The sequence below is a fragment of the Balaenoptera borealis genome (genome assembly GCF_965194805.1).
Source record: "Balaenoptera borealis genome assembly, chromosome: 1".
NCBI lineage: Eukaryota > Metazoa > Chordata > Mammalia > Artiodactyla > Balaenopteridae > Balaenoptera > Balaenoptera borealis.
In genome coordinates this window covers 18,808,949-18,825,508 of record NC_138860.1, presented here as the reverse complement: position 1 = coordinate 18,825,508, position 16,560 = coordinate 18,808,949, and the positions used below count along the sequence as shown (strand labels likewise).

At 37.5% G+C, this 16,560-nt stretch overlaps 1 protein-coding gene across 1 annotated transcript in view; it reads left to right on the top strand.

Annotated features, from left to right (window-relative positions):
- Window positions 1-16,560, top strand: part of EPRS1 (glutamyl-prolyl-tRNA synthetase 1) — a 68,058-nt gene that overhangs the window by 32,625 nt on the left and 18,873 nt on the right. Inside the window, exons 17-20 of the mRNA XM_082394044.1 lie at window positions 2,352-2,469; window positions 7,679-8,038; window positions 14,818-15,051; window positions 16,037-16,299. Coding sequence (XP_082250170.1) covers window positions 2,352-2,469; window positions 7,679-8,038; window positions 14,818-15,051; window positions 16,037-16,299 — 975 coding nt within the window. The remainder of the gene's footprint in view (window positions 1-2,351; window positions 2,470-7,678; window positions 8,039-14,817; window positions 15,052-16,036; window positions 16,300-16,560) is intronic.

The window sequence follows — 16,560 nt, the reverse complement described above, 5'->3', positions numbered from 1 at the left end:
GGCATGCAAGATTTTTCGTGTAATAGCCTCTCGACCCACCTGAGCCATCTGTGTTGTAGTTTACCTCTTCCTGATCCCTTCTGTTCAAGATACTGGACTGCTTGGGGCTTTCCAAAGTCATCAACTACCTTTGAACTTCTTACTTTTTCCTGGAATGGCCATGCTTCTTTTTCTTCATCTGGGTAACCTTTCAAATGTTAACTTCTTCCAGAGCTTTCTTGTATTCCTCTCATCTGGATAGGCACCCAACCTATGTGTCCCCATTGCAGCGAGCACTTTCCTCTTTAGAATATTTATCACGTGCTGTTGTATCTATCTTTCTGTCTGTCTGTCTATCTATCTTGTTTCCACCACTGGAAATTCATTAAGGGCAGATACTTTTTTCATGTTCATCTTAGTATCATGTTGCCGTTAGTCAAATAAGACCATGTGTGTAAACGGCATGCACAGTGCCCAGTACTTATTAAGCCCTTGTTAAATATTTAGTGGTGGTGGTGGTGGTGGTGGTGGTGGTGGTAGTGATGGTCCCAACCAGAGTCATGCCCAGAAGAGAGTAGGCTCTCAGTTTATTCTGAAAGAATTGTTGAACTTTTCGACACATGGTGCTGTATCAGCAGACACATGCAAGAGTGAGCGGACCCCTACCTCCTACCATGTATAAAAATTAACTCAGATAGGGATCAGGGACCTGAATGTAAGAGCTAAACTATAAAACTCTTAAAGGAAAACATAAGTTTAAGTCTTTGTAACCTTAGCAGTGCTTTCTTAAATATAACACCTAAAGCATAAGCAACCAAAGAAAATATACATAAATTGGACTATATCAAAAATTTTTGTGCTTCAGAGGACACCATCAGGAAAGTGAAAAGACAGTCCACAGAATGAGAGGAAAATATTTGCACGTGTATCTGATAAAGGACTTGTATGCAGAATAAATAAAGAATCCTTACAACTTGATAATAAAAGGACAGTTAAAAACGGACAAAGACATTCTCCAAAGCAGATATACAAGTGGTCAATAAGCACATGAATAGATGCTCAATATTATTAGTTATTAGGGAAATGCAAATCAAGACCACAGTGAGATATCATTCCGTATCCCCTTGGATGGCTGTAATCAAGAAGGCAGGCAGTAACAAGTGTTGAGGATGTGGAGAAATTGGAACCCTCATACATTGCTAATAGGATTGTAAAATGATGTACTTACTTTGGAAAACAGTGTGGCAGTTCCTCAGAAAGTTAAACATAGTGTTATCATTTGACCTAGCATTTCCACTTTTATGTATATACCCAAGAAAAGTAATAACATATGTTCACACAAAAATTTGTACATGAATGCTCATAGCAGCATCATTCGTAATAGACAAAAGGTACAAACAACCCAGATGTCCAGCAGCTGATGAATGGATAAACAAAATGTGGTGTATCCATACAAGGGAATGTTTTTCAGCCATAAAAAAAAGTGAAGTGCTGATTCATGCTATAACACGCATGAGCCTTGTAAGCATTATGCTAAGTGAGGTAAGCTGGTCACAACAGACCACGTATTGTATGATTTCGTTTATGTGAAATGTCCAGAATAGACAAATTCATACAAACAAAGTGAGATTAGTGGTTGCTAGGGACCAGAGGCATGGGAGACTGGCAGGTAGGGTACAGAGGGCCTTTTTAGGGTGATGAGAATGGTTTAAAATTAGATAGTGGTGATGGTTGCACAGTTTTATGTAACCAGGGGTAGTGTACTTTCAAAGGGTGGAGTTTTTGGTATGTGAATTATATTTCAATATGCCCATATTCAGAAATACTGAAGAGATGTATAGGATTCTGTTGTCACTAAATTCTCTCACTTATTTTTACTCTGTGGCCTTTGCCACAAAATTCAAAACAATATTTTGCTTATGAGTAGTCTCAAGGGCAGTGGATTTTGCTAATGACTGTACCCTTTAGAATTGAGAAATTCCTACAAAATAAATGTTGTACAGAAATTCTTCTGCTCATAAGCAGATTAGGTGTGGTATGTAGATGCATTTCTTTTAAGTCCAGAGTGAGACCATGAACATCCACTCATGCCATTTCTGGTGGCCAGAGTAGATGTAACTTTGTCCTGGACTTAGCATTTTCATATCCGTGAAAGTTCATAAATTGAAAGTTTATGGTTAGCACTGTCAATTTTTATATATTGTTTTTAAACTACTCTGAAGAGACTCTGATTTGAATAAGAGAATGGACTATATACTTATACCTTGAAAAGTATTAACAGTGCCATTGAATTAATCTAGGAATTCAATTTTAATTGCTGTTCAGATAATTTTGTTCAAACAAACTTTTTTGTCCCTTCATTTTCTTTTTAGTCCATATAGTTGCATAGAAGCTCCATGCATTCTGATATACATTCCTGATGGGCATACGAAGGAAATGCCAACATCTGGGTCAAAGGAAAAGACCAAAGTCGAAACAACAAAGAATGAGGTAAATAATTGACTTTTATGGATATGTCTCTAATCAATGATCTTTCTGTCCTAGGGTTTAGAATCTGTTTGTTTACAAAGATTGTCTTCCTCACTGTTGAGATCTAAGAAGACAATAACTAACTTTTGCGATTTTTGTTGTTGTTGTTCTTTCTTATAAGATTTTAAAATACCCTGCAAAACAAGATTTTCAAAAGTTAATTTTTTTTATATGAAAGAGTAAGAAAGACTAGATTAAAAGAATCTTTTAGAGAAGGCTTTTTTAAATTCTAATAGAGCTACAGTAGATCCTTGCCCAAGAAAACAAGTCGTTACGACAGTGTTAGGACGGTGACCTGGTTTTCTGGCCCCCTGTCTGTACTTTATCAAACTCCAGTGCATCTTGGAGAGGAGCTCCCAACGGTCATTGAGGTTCAGAAAAGAGAAAAAGGGCAGATAAGAAACTTTGCCTCTTTCTGGTTTTTTTTCATCTTGGGGGTAATGCTTAATCTCTGTCTTTAAGAATGAGTTAGGAATCTTCCTGGCAGTCCAGGTCTGGAGGACATTCTGGATAGAGACACAGCTTCTGTCCTCATTTTACAGGATGTGGATTTGAGAGGCCGTGACATGTCTAGAGATTTCGGGGGTTTATTGTGCAGGCCAGAGGTCCTCAAATTTCCTCATTTCATAGCATCCTTAGTTTCCCAGTAATTTTTTTCATGACACCTCTAGGCTGAATGAAATTCCTAACTGTTCTCTTTATTAAGTAGTTAAGTTCAAGCAACTAGATAAATATTTATATCCCAGTAACTTAGTAGCCATTTGAAAAAAATAATATACATAAATTGAAGGAAAAGAAACTTAAATTTCATTTATAAAAGATTTTGTTCTTAAATGTTAAATATTTAAATTTCTTATTTTTATTTCATTCTTAAAAATGACGTATTAATTGAAAGAAAAAAATAATACTTTTATTTCTTCCTTGAACCTTGGACTCAGATTGGACACTACCATGCTTATTTTCTGTTTCCACAATGATTTTCCTGTGGTATTTGATTTTTAACACAACAGCTGTGAAAAATCCAGCTTTGCAAAGATATGACATCATTGAAAGGACTATAGCACACTCTAATGTTGAAACCGAGCCACCTTGAACTTGTAGTATGCAGCGTTTGACAGATGTTGGATATGTTACTGTTTACCTTAGATATTTAAAACATCCTGTGGTGACCCTAGGAATTTCCAGTGGCTCCCTGGAGCACCTTGCTGCACAGTTTGGGGTCCACAGGTGTTGGCAGTTGTGTCGTCATTGAAGATCTGGTAGCAGTGAAGAAGATAGTTTGGAGGGTGGATTGGACGTAGGATTAGAAGATGTGATAAGTGGTCAGGAAGCCAGAGCATGAGGGCATGGACGAAATAAAGTAGGACATGAATTCAGGAAGTAGAATAGGAAGACAGTAACTTCTAGTTTTGTTTTGGTTGACTAGGTAAGTGAGTGGTAAATAACCTGAGCTAGGGAAGACAGAAGCACAATTCATTAGGAGATACAAGTTTGGAACTGTTAAGAGCCGGAATGTCATGACTTGAGCTTTTTAATTTACACAAACTAAAAGCTATGTAGTCTTAGCCAAAAGAAAATTAAAGGAAGAGAAGTAAGAATTTAAGTAGGGCAGTATCCTTGTGCTATTTATATACCAGCAGTTCTCAGACTTTTTGGTTTCACACTTAGAAATGATTGAGGACCTTCGTTTACGTGGATTATATTTATCAGTGTTTGCCATAAAAATTAAAATTGAGACGTTTTAAAAGAATTTATTAATTCATTTAAAAAATAGCAATAATAAACCCAACCATATGTTTATATAAATAACTTTTTTTTATGAAATATAACTGTTTTCTAAAAGAAAACTTTTAGTTAGGAGAGTGGTATGGTTTTGCATTTTTGCAAATCTTTTCAATTTGCCTTAGCCTCCAAAAAACTGCACTGTGTACTCATGAGAGAGTGAGAGCAAAAAGGACAAATTACATCTTATTATTATCATGAAAATAGCTGTGACCTTGCGGACCTCCTTTGAAAAGGTCTCAGAAACCCTCTGGGGTTTGTAGGCCACACCTTGAGAACCGCTAGTATATATACTAGAATAGCACGAGATGGGAAATTTGGCTACTGTTCCCTCATTGGTCCCAATTTACACCTGTGCCTCTCATCTTTTACATTTCCTGTAAAGTTATTAGTATTATGCTATGAGTTAATGTATGTGTTCTTTTTTTTCGGTCTTCATTGCTGAGCACGGGCTTTCTCTAGTTGTGGCGAGCAGGGGCTACTCTTCGTTGTGGTACACGGGCTTCTCATTGTGGTGGCTTCTCTTGTTGTGGAGCATGGGCTCTAGGCATGCGAGCTTCAGTAGTTGTGGCATGCGGGCTCAGTAGTTGTGGCTCGCAGCCCCTAGAGCGCAGGCTCAGTAGTTGTGGCCCACGGGCTTAGTTGCTCCACATGTGGGATCTTCCTGGACCAGGGCTCGAACTCGTGTCCCCTGCATTGGCAGGCGGATTCTTAACCACTGCGCCACCAGGGAAGCCCCAGTGTATGTGTTCTTGAAAAACTTTATGTTCTACAAAATGACCTACTAATCAGGAAAAATAGGATTGGGGCAAACCACTAAAAACTTGCATCTTTTGTGGTTTCATTCAGATTGTGGCTGGGTAGCAGTCATTGAAGGCTCAGTGAGGCTGGACATCCCAGATGGCTCACCCACGTGGGTGGCAGTTGATGCTGGCTGTTGGCTAGGAGCTCAGTGGAGGTGTTGACAGACAGCTTCAGCATGGGATGTTCAGGGTAGTGAGACTTTGTATGTGACAGATCAGGGCTCCAAAAGTGAGCGTCCAATAAACAAGTTCGAAGCATCGCTGTATGGTTTATGATTTAACCTCGGAAACCTCACATAGAGTCCCTCTGCCATGTTGTATTTGTTGAACAGTCATAACCTTGCCCAGATTCAAGGGAGAGGATGTAGAGGCTTCTTGGTGGGAGGAGTATCAAAAAGTTTTTGGAAAAGCTTTGAAACCTGCGCAGATCCTAATAGAAGTTAAAATACAGTTGACGGGCATTTGTACCCAACTTTGCAGTTAGCCATCGTTGCAGCCTTAAACCTTAGGGGTACTGCTCTCTCTTTTGATATATAGATCTTTGACGGTATTTGCCTCCAGTAGATACCGGTGTTATCAAAATTAAAGTCTGGGGACTTCCTTGGTGGCGCAGTGGTTAACAATCCGCCTGCCAATGCAAGGGACACGGGTTCGAACCCTGGATCTCACATGCCGTGGAGCAACTAAGCCCGTGCACCACAAGTGCTGAGCCTGAGCTCTAGAGCCTGCAAGCCACAACTACTGAGCCCACATGCCACAACTACTGAAGCCTGCGTGCCTAGAGCCCATGCTCTGCAACAAGGGAAGCCACGACAGTGAGAAGCCCGCACACCGCAACGAAGAGTAGCCCCCGCTCGCCGCAACTAGAGAAACCCCGTGCACAGCAACAAAGACCCAACACAGCCAAAAATAAATAAATAAATTAATTAATTAATTAAAAAAAAATTAAAGTCTGATCCAGGGAGTACCCTGCTTCAACACTTTTTTTTTTTTTTGAGCAGAAGAGGATATATAATATATTTGAAACTTCTTCATTCGTGCTTGCACCTTCATTAGATGGTTTAATGTTATGGAAAACAGTTTTTTTAAAGTACCACCTGCCCTAAAGGAATGCACTTATACAGACTTTCTCGTTCTTCTGTAAGATTGTCATGTATTTCTAAAGCTTTCTCTTTAATTGTGAGTAAGCTTTTTCCTTTATGCTCCTTTGACATAAAACATTAACACACTGGGAGAAATCACATACAAGGTGATGTGATTTTTCAGCATTATATTGATATGATTCCACTGTTTACCAACCATGAATGAGTCAGTTCATCTTACCAAAAATAAGTGTAGCAGAACAGACTGTATATAATTTTGATACAATGGCTTCCTTTATTGTAGTCTTCCCTTATTATATAATATTATGCACTTATATATGCATATTAATGTTTATGACTGTACATATACATACCTCACCAAAAAATATACTATAAACTATGAGTGATAAATTATGAGTGATTTAAGGAATTTTGGGGGACTAATTTTTTAGTGTATGTGGTTTTTGACTTACATGGTGATTTTAGAACCTAATCTCCATGTAAAATGCAACTTTGAACAGCTTGAGGTGCCTCTTAGCTATCCAGGTAAAGATGTCTGGAAGACCATTCAGAATACTGGGTCTGGTATCAGGACAGAGTTCTGGAGTAGAGACAAAACATTTTGGAGTTTAATACCTATGGCTCAATGAATATGTATGAGATTATTCTGAAAAATTAAGTAGAAGACCATTAAAGAAAAAAGTCACAGGGAAGGTATGGTGTAGCAGGGTTTTAAAGTTGGAAGGGTTTCAGTAGGAGGAAAACATTCTAAGCGAAAGAAGAGCATGACATTGAGAATAAATACAGTATAGTTATTCACTATCCAGAAATCAGTTTAGGGAACATATCTCTGGATTTGTTGCACATGCTTATATACAACCATATGCCTATAAATATATAATTTTACACAAATGGAATTGTTTCACAGCATTACTATAAAATTGTTTCACAGTATTTCATGGAGCTCTTGCCTTGTCAACAATCTAGATATATCTCATCTTTTAAAAAATTAGTAATAATACCTAACTTATTGATATTTACTTTTTCTCAGCCTTTGTAACTAAGAGCTTTACATAGATTTATTACCTTTTATTTCCCATCAACCTGATGGGTTCAATACAATTATTATCCCTCTCTTATGGTTAAAAAGCAGAACTGGCTTAAGTAACTAATTCAAGGTTGCGCAGCTAGTGTGTGGTAGAGCAGATCTGGTGAGTGTGTCATAATTTCTTTAAATAGTCCTCTAATGGTAATGATTTAGGTTCAGTTTTTTGCTGTAATAAAAATGCTCCAGTGAATATCTGTGTACCTCTACCTTTGTTTACTTCTGTTATTTCTCATTAGGATAAATTTTTAGGAATGAGATTATTCATTTAAACTTTTTAAGGAGTAAAATTTTTAAATTTTGTTTTTAACTTAAAACATTAGAAAACAGTTTGATATAATTTTGTGGAGAGATTTTTAACATGAATTAATTTTACTTTTGGTTTTCTGCCTCTGTAGGCAGCTACTCCTCTTAAGACAAGGTCAGCTCCTTCTTTGAATAATACTTGCGCTACGTCTGAGGATTCCTTGGTCCTTTACAACAGAGTGGCTGTTCAAGGGGATGTGGTTCGTGAATTAAAAGCCAAGAAAGCAGCAAAGGAAGATATAGATGCAGCTGTAAAACAGCTTTTGTCTTTGAAGGCTGAATATAAGGAGAAAACTGGCCAGGAATATAAACTTGGAAATCCTCCTGCTGCAATAATACAGAATGTTTCTTCTAAATCATCATCAGATATTCTGGAAAGTAAATCTCTGTATGATGAAGTTGCTGCACAAGGGGAGGTGGTTCGTAAACTGAAAGCTGAAAAAGCCCCTAAGGTCAGTATCCTGGAACGAGTTTAGACACATTGTAAGTAAGCTTATGAAGTCAAACGACCTAGGCTAGTCTCATCTTATGAGACATGTTGTCTATAGACTGTCCGATTGAGTATTTTGACGTAACAGTCAACATTTATTGATACGTGCTATCTGCCAAGCTCTGGAAATATTAGTGTGAGACAGCTTACCATCTAGTGGGGGCGTGGGGCTGAGGAAGAGCCATGCACAGACTGTAATCCTGTATGATATGTATAAATGGCTCTCAGAAGTGTCTGTGTCTGAAATAGAGATGCTGGGAGCATGCAAGTTCTTATCCCAGATCCTGACATTCGCCACAATGATGCCATCCTGGGAACACTCCTGGGCAGAAATTTTCAAGAAGATTTAACGTACACACCTTTGAAATAAAAGGTTTGGGTAGGAGCATATTTCATTTGAAAATAAAATCAATATTCTGATTTGGAAAAAAAAAAAAAAAAAAAAGTGTCTGTGTTTGCAAGTGGCAGGCAAGGGGGAAACAGTTATAAAGGATATTTAAAGTAGTCCTGAAGTAGAAGAAGCCCTTTAAGGTGAATGACTTTCAGAGGAGGTACTCTTAGTGTAGATCTGTGGTTCTCAAGCTTTATTGTGCATCAGAATTACCAGAGAGCCGGCTAAAACACAGACTGCTGGGCCCTACCTCTTGAGTGTCTGCTTCAGTGAGTCCAGAGCATGCAGAGAATATGCATTTGTAAAAAGTTGTTCAGGTGGTGCTGATGCTGCTGGCCTGGGACTGGGTGTAGAAGATGCACCAACAAAAGTTCGAGGTATATTCAGGGAATAATGAGTTGTCAACAGGTTTCTGACCAGTGACTATTTCAGATTTTTCGTAGGGGAGCCCTCAGGTGATACCACATTTTGACTGAAGTATAAATTTCATTCTCGTTTTAATGATATCTTTAGGAAAAACATTTAGCCAAGTGGGTGGTAGCACTGAGTGTGGTACAGGATTGCTTGCTGTAAATAAGAGGCAAAAGGAATGGCATCTGGGATAGAGAAGAATCAAGTTTAATAATCACGTCATGTAGTTCTACTCAAATAGTAGCATAGTTCTAAAACATGATCAAATTAGTAGTGCTGTAACTGGATAAGTAAGCTACCAAAAACTGTAGAATCTGGGCTGTGGCATGAACACAGAGAGATGTGACGAACCACTGGGCTTGACTTACGTGACTGGAGGAGATCTGTTCTAAAGTGTTCCCAGGGATCTGTCGTCTCGTCAATATCCTGGGCTTTGGTGGGAGAATGATTGAGTAACTTGAGGTTGTAAATTCCTCACCTCATTAACAAGTTTTTCTGCATCTGACTAGAAACCCTGTCCCCTAAGATACTTTCATTTGTGGACATTTGACCTCTGCTGAGGAGAGCAAACGCTTTGGGGAGATCTTGGGTTTTGCTCCAGGAGTTATTATTTTTCTGTCTCTTCATTGTGAAGTGTGAGAAATCTTTTCTCCTTTCTCTTCAACGAGCCTGTTGAAGTCCTGCATGGCTGTGATGCTCTAAAACAGCTTTGCTTCAAGGAATGAAGGCTGGTAGGTGTATGGGTTGGGCATATAAACCCTTGATGTTTCCTATCCTGTGGTGAGGTTAGGAGCATTTGTACTCTCTGTATATGTCATACACTCACTATGGACCCTTTTCTAGATGTAATTTGAGGGGAAGGGCTTTGCTCTTTACATTCCTTCATTCTGAGTAGAGTATGTGATATTCTGTGCTGATTCTTGGTCAGCTGCTTACGTGTGGGGCAGTAACAACGGCAGCCATTATACTCACGGCAACAGCCAACTCAGTTTCCCATCCTGCTGGGTTAATGGATCACATCCATAAAATAGCACTGTTGAAGTTATGAAAGTCAGCCTGTGGGTAAAAAACTCTAAATTTCTTTGGAAATTGGGCAGGTATTTTCACTAGGTGCTTTTTGATAATGATAAATGTGATACTGAAATGAATCTGACTTCAGTGTAGTTTAACCTACATTTATTGAAAGCCTACAATGTACCATATCTGTGTTTCAAAATATTACTTATATATATTTTTTTTTTCTCTAAATGCTAACAGTAGTAAATTGCTCTTTTTTCCTGAGAACCAATGCAGTTACTATGAATGGAAGTGTTATGTAGACTATATCTGGCACTGTTCACTATACATTGCTATTTTTGCATTTAATTCTCACAACACCACATACAATAATATTCAAATAATACTCCTTTTTTTATTTGTTGGTTTTAGTAGCCAATGAGAAACTACTTTCTGAAGTGAATAGGAATGTAAAAGTAACTTACTGAAGTTTGCAAAGCGTGGATTCCAATTTTGACTCATTCCCAAGTCATTTCCAGTTAGAGACATTCTAAGCACCAGAGAGTCATGGTTTTACTAGTTTGTTATTATTTATTAAGCAAGTCTATGCTTGTTTTACATTAATAATTTGTCTAAGCCACTTTGTCATTCCATTTCGTACGTCATGTTACTACCACTAAAGTAAGGAAAGTGGTTGGCTGAGGTTTTATAGTTACAGGTTTCAATGAGACTTTTCTTCCTCTATTCGTTCCCCCCCACCCCTTTTCTTTTTCAGGATCAGATCGGTGATTCCGTGCACGAACTTTTAAGCATGAAAGCAGAATATGAGCATAATGTGGGCAAAGAATTAAAACCTTCAAGTTCACCCTCTGCTCCCCTTTCCTTTTCCTCCTGCCCAGTAGATAGTTGCGTTACAGTGCTGGATCAAGCAGAGTGTGAGGTGGAAATCCAAGAACACACCAAATATTTAATAACTCTTACTGCTGAGTTACTTTAATAGTTAAGGCCACTTTCAGATTTTAAGTATTAACTTTGAAAGTTTTAAAGTTGCAGTCCCAAAAAATAAAGTTTTGATTTTGAACAGATTCTTCTGATTTGAAATTTGAAGTGTTTTGAACATGAATTTATAGTATTTCTTGAAATGGGAGTCAGAAAATGTTAAGTCAAAGGCTTTATGGAATACTATGACACTTCAGACTCCAGGACAGGGCTTGGCAAACTGTGGCCTGCACCTGTGTTCTGTAAGTGAAATGTTCCTGGAACACGACCACACTTACTAGTTTACATATTGTCCACGGCCGTTTTAGCGCTGTAATTCCAGAGCTGAGGAGTTGCAACAGACTTGCAAAGCCTGATATATTTACTGTCTGGCCCGGGCCCTTTATTATTGAAAAGTCTTTCCCTTAGAGGAAAGACTTTTCAGAACCTTTATAGTTAAGGATTTTAAAAGTTGAAGTAATGAATGGCAGTAAGATCAGATGATGACTACGTTGAATCAAAATCATAATCCACAGTTGTTTGGTCTTGTCAAACCTCGTCTGTGTTGAGGGGGTGCTGGTCACCTTTTACTTCTGCGCTGGCAGCATTTTAATTCACAGCACCTTGCATTTCATGCCCCCAGCAATTCATCTTAAATGTTTCTCCAACCTTTGCTCTTTTGTATTTTACACCAATGTTTTTGGTTTTAAAACCCAAATCACAGTTTATCAAGAAAGGAGACACATTGTTATATCCCTTTGTCCATTAAACAGACTGTTCTAGAAAACCACTACCCCTCACACCCACCCCAAATAGCCTTAAGAATTCTCAGGCCAAAAAATAAATGTCGTAGGCGGAGAAAATGAGAAGAAACAAACCCGTCTTTCCCTTGATGGTTTTGAGCTTCTTGTTTGGAATTTGTGTTAGTGGGTTTCTGCTATATTTGTATGTGGTACTTAATGCAAACTTACTTTTGCTCTAAGCAAGTATAAATCCAACCATCTTGTGAAACAAGACATTTCATAAGGATCTTCTAGGAAAATCAGAGGAGTTTGTATTGATTTATTTGTGTCATAAAAGTAACAGATACGTTGTGATGTAGGTAAGTGAACCAGGTGAGAAACGGCAAAACAGGTGTTCTAATCCAGGTTGACTGAGGAGTCTGGGCCCTTTCCTGTGCTGTATTGGTTCCTGGGATCCAGGTTCAGTAAATGGGCTGTTTCTTACAGGCTTAAGCTAAACATAGATTTCTAATCCATTGATTCAGAGAAGAAAATGCCTTTCTTTGAAAACCTTCAAACTTTAAGTTTGCTAAATCTCCAAGCAGACTTTTTAATATGATACAAGCTTCTCACTCCCCCTTCCTCATTTGAAAGACTCCCTCTTCTGATTACCATTCACCACCAACTCCTGAGGAGCAAAGGTGGGTGACTGTGAATAGAGTTGGAAAAAAAATAAAGTTTGAAAAATATTTTTTAAAGCTTTTTTCACTGATCGTTGAGGTGCTGAGGCCATTTTGAAAGGTTCTGTTCTTACTGTTCTGAATTGGTTAAGTTCTAGGTTTTTCTTTTTATTAAAGTTGCCTCCTTTCCCTGTGGGGAAATGTTTCCATCTAGTGGCTGCCGCAAAAACAGTTTGTGTACTTTTCATGCATTCCACCCAGGTGTGTTCTCGCCCATTTTCTACATTTTCAGTCATGTTTTAAATCATTCTTTCAATGTCATTTTTACTTCCTCAAATTCCCATCTTAAACCTTTACTGAAGTCTTTTTGTAGGCTGTTCCCATTCTCATTCATCCGCATCAACAATTATTTATTGAAAACTTTTTTCTTGTCTGTGTTGGCACATGTTAGGTAAGTTTAAAACAGTCTTTGTCCATTAAAGACTTAAGATCTATTAACAAGTGCTTTTTAACATTCTGCTGTTGTGTGATCTTGTACTACTGAGTAGTACTATCCAATTTCTCTTTGTAAATGTCTTTTAATCCAGAAAACTAGAATATTAAAAGAAATTATTTTTTTCTCATTCTATGAGACGTATTCAAGTAAGAATCAAAGACCTCTTTTGAAAAAGCAGTCTTCATGGCATGTTAGTTAGTAGGATTAAAATGAACGTTGAAATTTAGATCATTGTCTCATACCTTCTGTAATGCGATACGTACTATTGTGTTCAAGATGAAAGACTCTAGAATAAACCGTAGATTAAAATTCTCGCTCTACCACTTACTGTATAACTTTGGGTAAGGTACTTAATCCTTCTAAGCTTTTCTGCTTTCTTCTATAAAATGGATAAGGGTTGTTTTGAGAATTAAATAAGATGGTCCATGTAAAGCACTTAGCATAGTATCTGGCACAGAGTAAATAGGCCATAAAATGATAGTAATTATGTTTTATGTTGATAATTCTAATTCTTTCAAAAATCTTTAGGTACCTTCTAAATCATCAGATAAGACTGCATAGCAAGTAGTATGATTTCACTGTTTCGAAAAATAACCTGAATAGTTTAGTTAACTAATAATAATTTAGTTGGAGAGGATATAGACATACATAATTTTACTCCACTTTTAGTATATTTCATTCAGTAATGAAGTGGTTTGTCCATATTAATTTTCTCCTTTATAATATTTCAAATTGTAATCTTGCCACACAAGGGTTTTTCCTTTGTGAAATGTGTGCCATCTGACTTCAAACTCTAGTCAATACTTGCTTATAGTATAAAATGGAACTTCTTTCAAATAGGCCTCTTTTTGTAGAAATGGTTACAGGAAAGTCCCTTAACTATTTTATGCCATTTTCTTTCTTTTAGCTGATGGAAGTTTCTTGATTCTTATGTGTCTGATTAAATATGTTCTTTTTCTTAGGATTTTGCTGTGGAAACATTCAGTTCTAAAGACAGAATATAAACAAGAGACAGGTCAGGAGTACAAATCAGACAACCTACTCATTTCTCTTTGCAATTTCTCCTCTTACCTTTACTTCCTCTGTGATGCCTAGTGTGGCAGACTCTAACAGGCAGCAAAACTGTATCATAAAGTATCGGACAAGGAAATGTCAGTTGCTATTTTGTACATGCAAATTCTTTGAAGGTATACCGGTTCTTCCTGTGTTCCTTTGACCCCCATTTTAGTATTCTTTCTGCTTGTGTTGGGTTCCTCTTAGCTATTTGGAGCACTGTTAGAACATAGCCATAAAACTTGGATAAGGTAATTGGGAGGCACTTTTTCTCTGTTTTGATTGATGCCTTGACTTTCCAGTGGTATAGTATATAGTATATAGTGTAGTTTGTGGTTAGATGGTATCACCATTCAGGTAAGGTGTCCAGCGTGGGCCCTTTGCCTGTCCTTCTCTGCTGAAGTCACAAGTGTCTCAGTTGGGCTGTTTCATTCTTTTTCATCATAATTCTGTTGAAGTATCAGAGGCTGATATATATAGGTGAATGTCTAATTGAAACCTCAACATACCTTCTCATTTCACTGTAAATTTTTAAGAGTGATGTAGCTATTCTTTAGTTGAGTCCATACTGTGGGGGTTTTTTCCAGTGCTGTATTTAGTGTCTTTTTAATAAGCTGAAGAAAATAAGGATTCATACAGGCAAATTCTGATTTTGTAAATTCTGGCTCCACTGTTTACAGTCCCAGGGCTTGGAAACTGACAGTTTGCTGGGATGTTCTATAATTTGTCTGTTTACATATGTAAAGTGTAAAGTCACAGTATTATATGTGTATGTGCATTTGTGTTTACTTTTATGATTTGTATATAGATTTATGATATTTATATTTTGAACTTTTCTTTAGCTTTCATCTGCTATTTTAGGCTGATGATTTAGCTCTTTTGTGCTTGGGTTTCTCCATGATGATTATTTACAGGGATATTTTGGTGGTAGTTAATGATTTTTAATAATGATTGAAATTTTCAGAAATTTCAGAAAGCTTTAAATACTTATCTTTTTTTCCTCTTTTATCTCAGGCTAAAGTAAATGAAGCTGTAGAATGCTTACTGTCCCTGAAAGCTCAGTATAAAGAAAAAACTGGGAAGGAGTACATTCCTGGTCAGCCCCCATCATCACAAAGTTCAGATTCAAGTCCATCCAGAAGCTCTGAGCCTCGTGGTCCAGAAACACCAGAAGCCAAATCACTTTTTGACAAAGTAGCTACTCAAGGAGAAGTAGTTCGAAAACTTAAAGCTGAAAAAGCTTCTAAGGTTAGTGCGGTGTTATGTTTGTGTGTTTTTGTTTCTTACACTACAGGCCGTTTTCTTTGCCTGGAACCCTTTGTGTCCCGTCAGATCTGGCTAACTTCTACTCATGATGTCGGTTCTCAACTCTTTCATCTTGCCTTTTGGAGAAGCGTTCGTATGACACTGCCTTTCTCTGACATAACACTTAAATCGTTTAGCAGCTAGTTTAATTGTTGAGTTGTCTGTTTCTCTCTTGTCTGTAAGATCCCTGAGAATAGGGACCTAGACCATATCAGTGCCTGGCATACTGTAGGCCCTCGATGCGTACTCTTTGTTTGACTCATTCTCCTAAAGCTCTGTCAATCTCAAACGGCAAGTTTTATCTTGAGCTCTAGTATAGTGTGCGCTAGTTGTATTATCTTTATAGGAGGAGGATTTGTTGGTACCGATTCAGATGAGTGAAAAACAATAAGTCGTTATAGGTTTTGAAGTTTAACCAGTAATATAGAAACTTGATTACTGTCAGTTTTTATAACTGTGAAATGTTCAACTTACATAATTTAATGACTCAACTTAAATTACCGTAGAATACATATTATGTCCTAGTGCTTTCTAATAGAACTTTCTGAGATGATGGAAATGTTCTAACAGTTCTGTCCAGTACAGTAGTTACTAGCCGCAAGGGCTGTTGAGCCCTTGAAATGTGACTGAGGAACTGAATTTTAAGTTTTATTTACTTTAATTTAAATTTAATCGGCCACATGTGGCCAGTGGCTATTCTTTGAACAGTGCAGTTATAGTACAGTTTTTTAGTCAGTATTTTCCAGTTCTGTTTCTGTTTCTCATGCTCTTTTATTCATTTTCAGTAGTGTGTATTTGACATTCTCCACCCCGTACCCCATACCCTCTGCCTTTGTGTTTTCACATCTGCTTATAAAGCATTGGACATTGGTGCTGAGACAGTGATTTGAATTAAATGCCCTCTTCTCTTTTTCCTCTTTTATTAAAGGATCAAGTAGATACAGCTGTACAAGAACTCCTTCAGCTGAAGGCACAGTACAAGTCTCTGACGGGAGTAGATTATAAGCCTGTCTCTGCCAATGGGGCTGAGGAAAAAGATAAGAAAAAGAAAGAAAAAGAAAATAAATCTGAAAAGCAGAATAAAATTCAGAAACAAAACGATGGCCAAAAGAAAGACTCTTCTAAAAACCAAGGAAGTGGGCTGTCATCAAGTGGACCAGGGGAAGGACAAGGGCCTAAGAAGCAGACCAGGTAATAAAACGTGGAAACTTCATTTGAAGTGAAGCAAAGTTTTGGATGAAGTCAACTTTTAATTATTTTTTTAAAAAAACAAATTTTGGTTAGTTTGACTATCACATTAAATTGGAGAATGCTAAAGGTATAATGTCAGCAGATAGCTTTTGTTCATTTTCTGTTTATTTATTTAAATAGGTAACACATTCGTTTGCTTGGTTCAAGAATCTTAGAATATAAAAAGTTAAGTGCAGTCTCACTCCTATGCTTCTTTCCCAT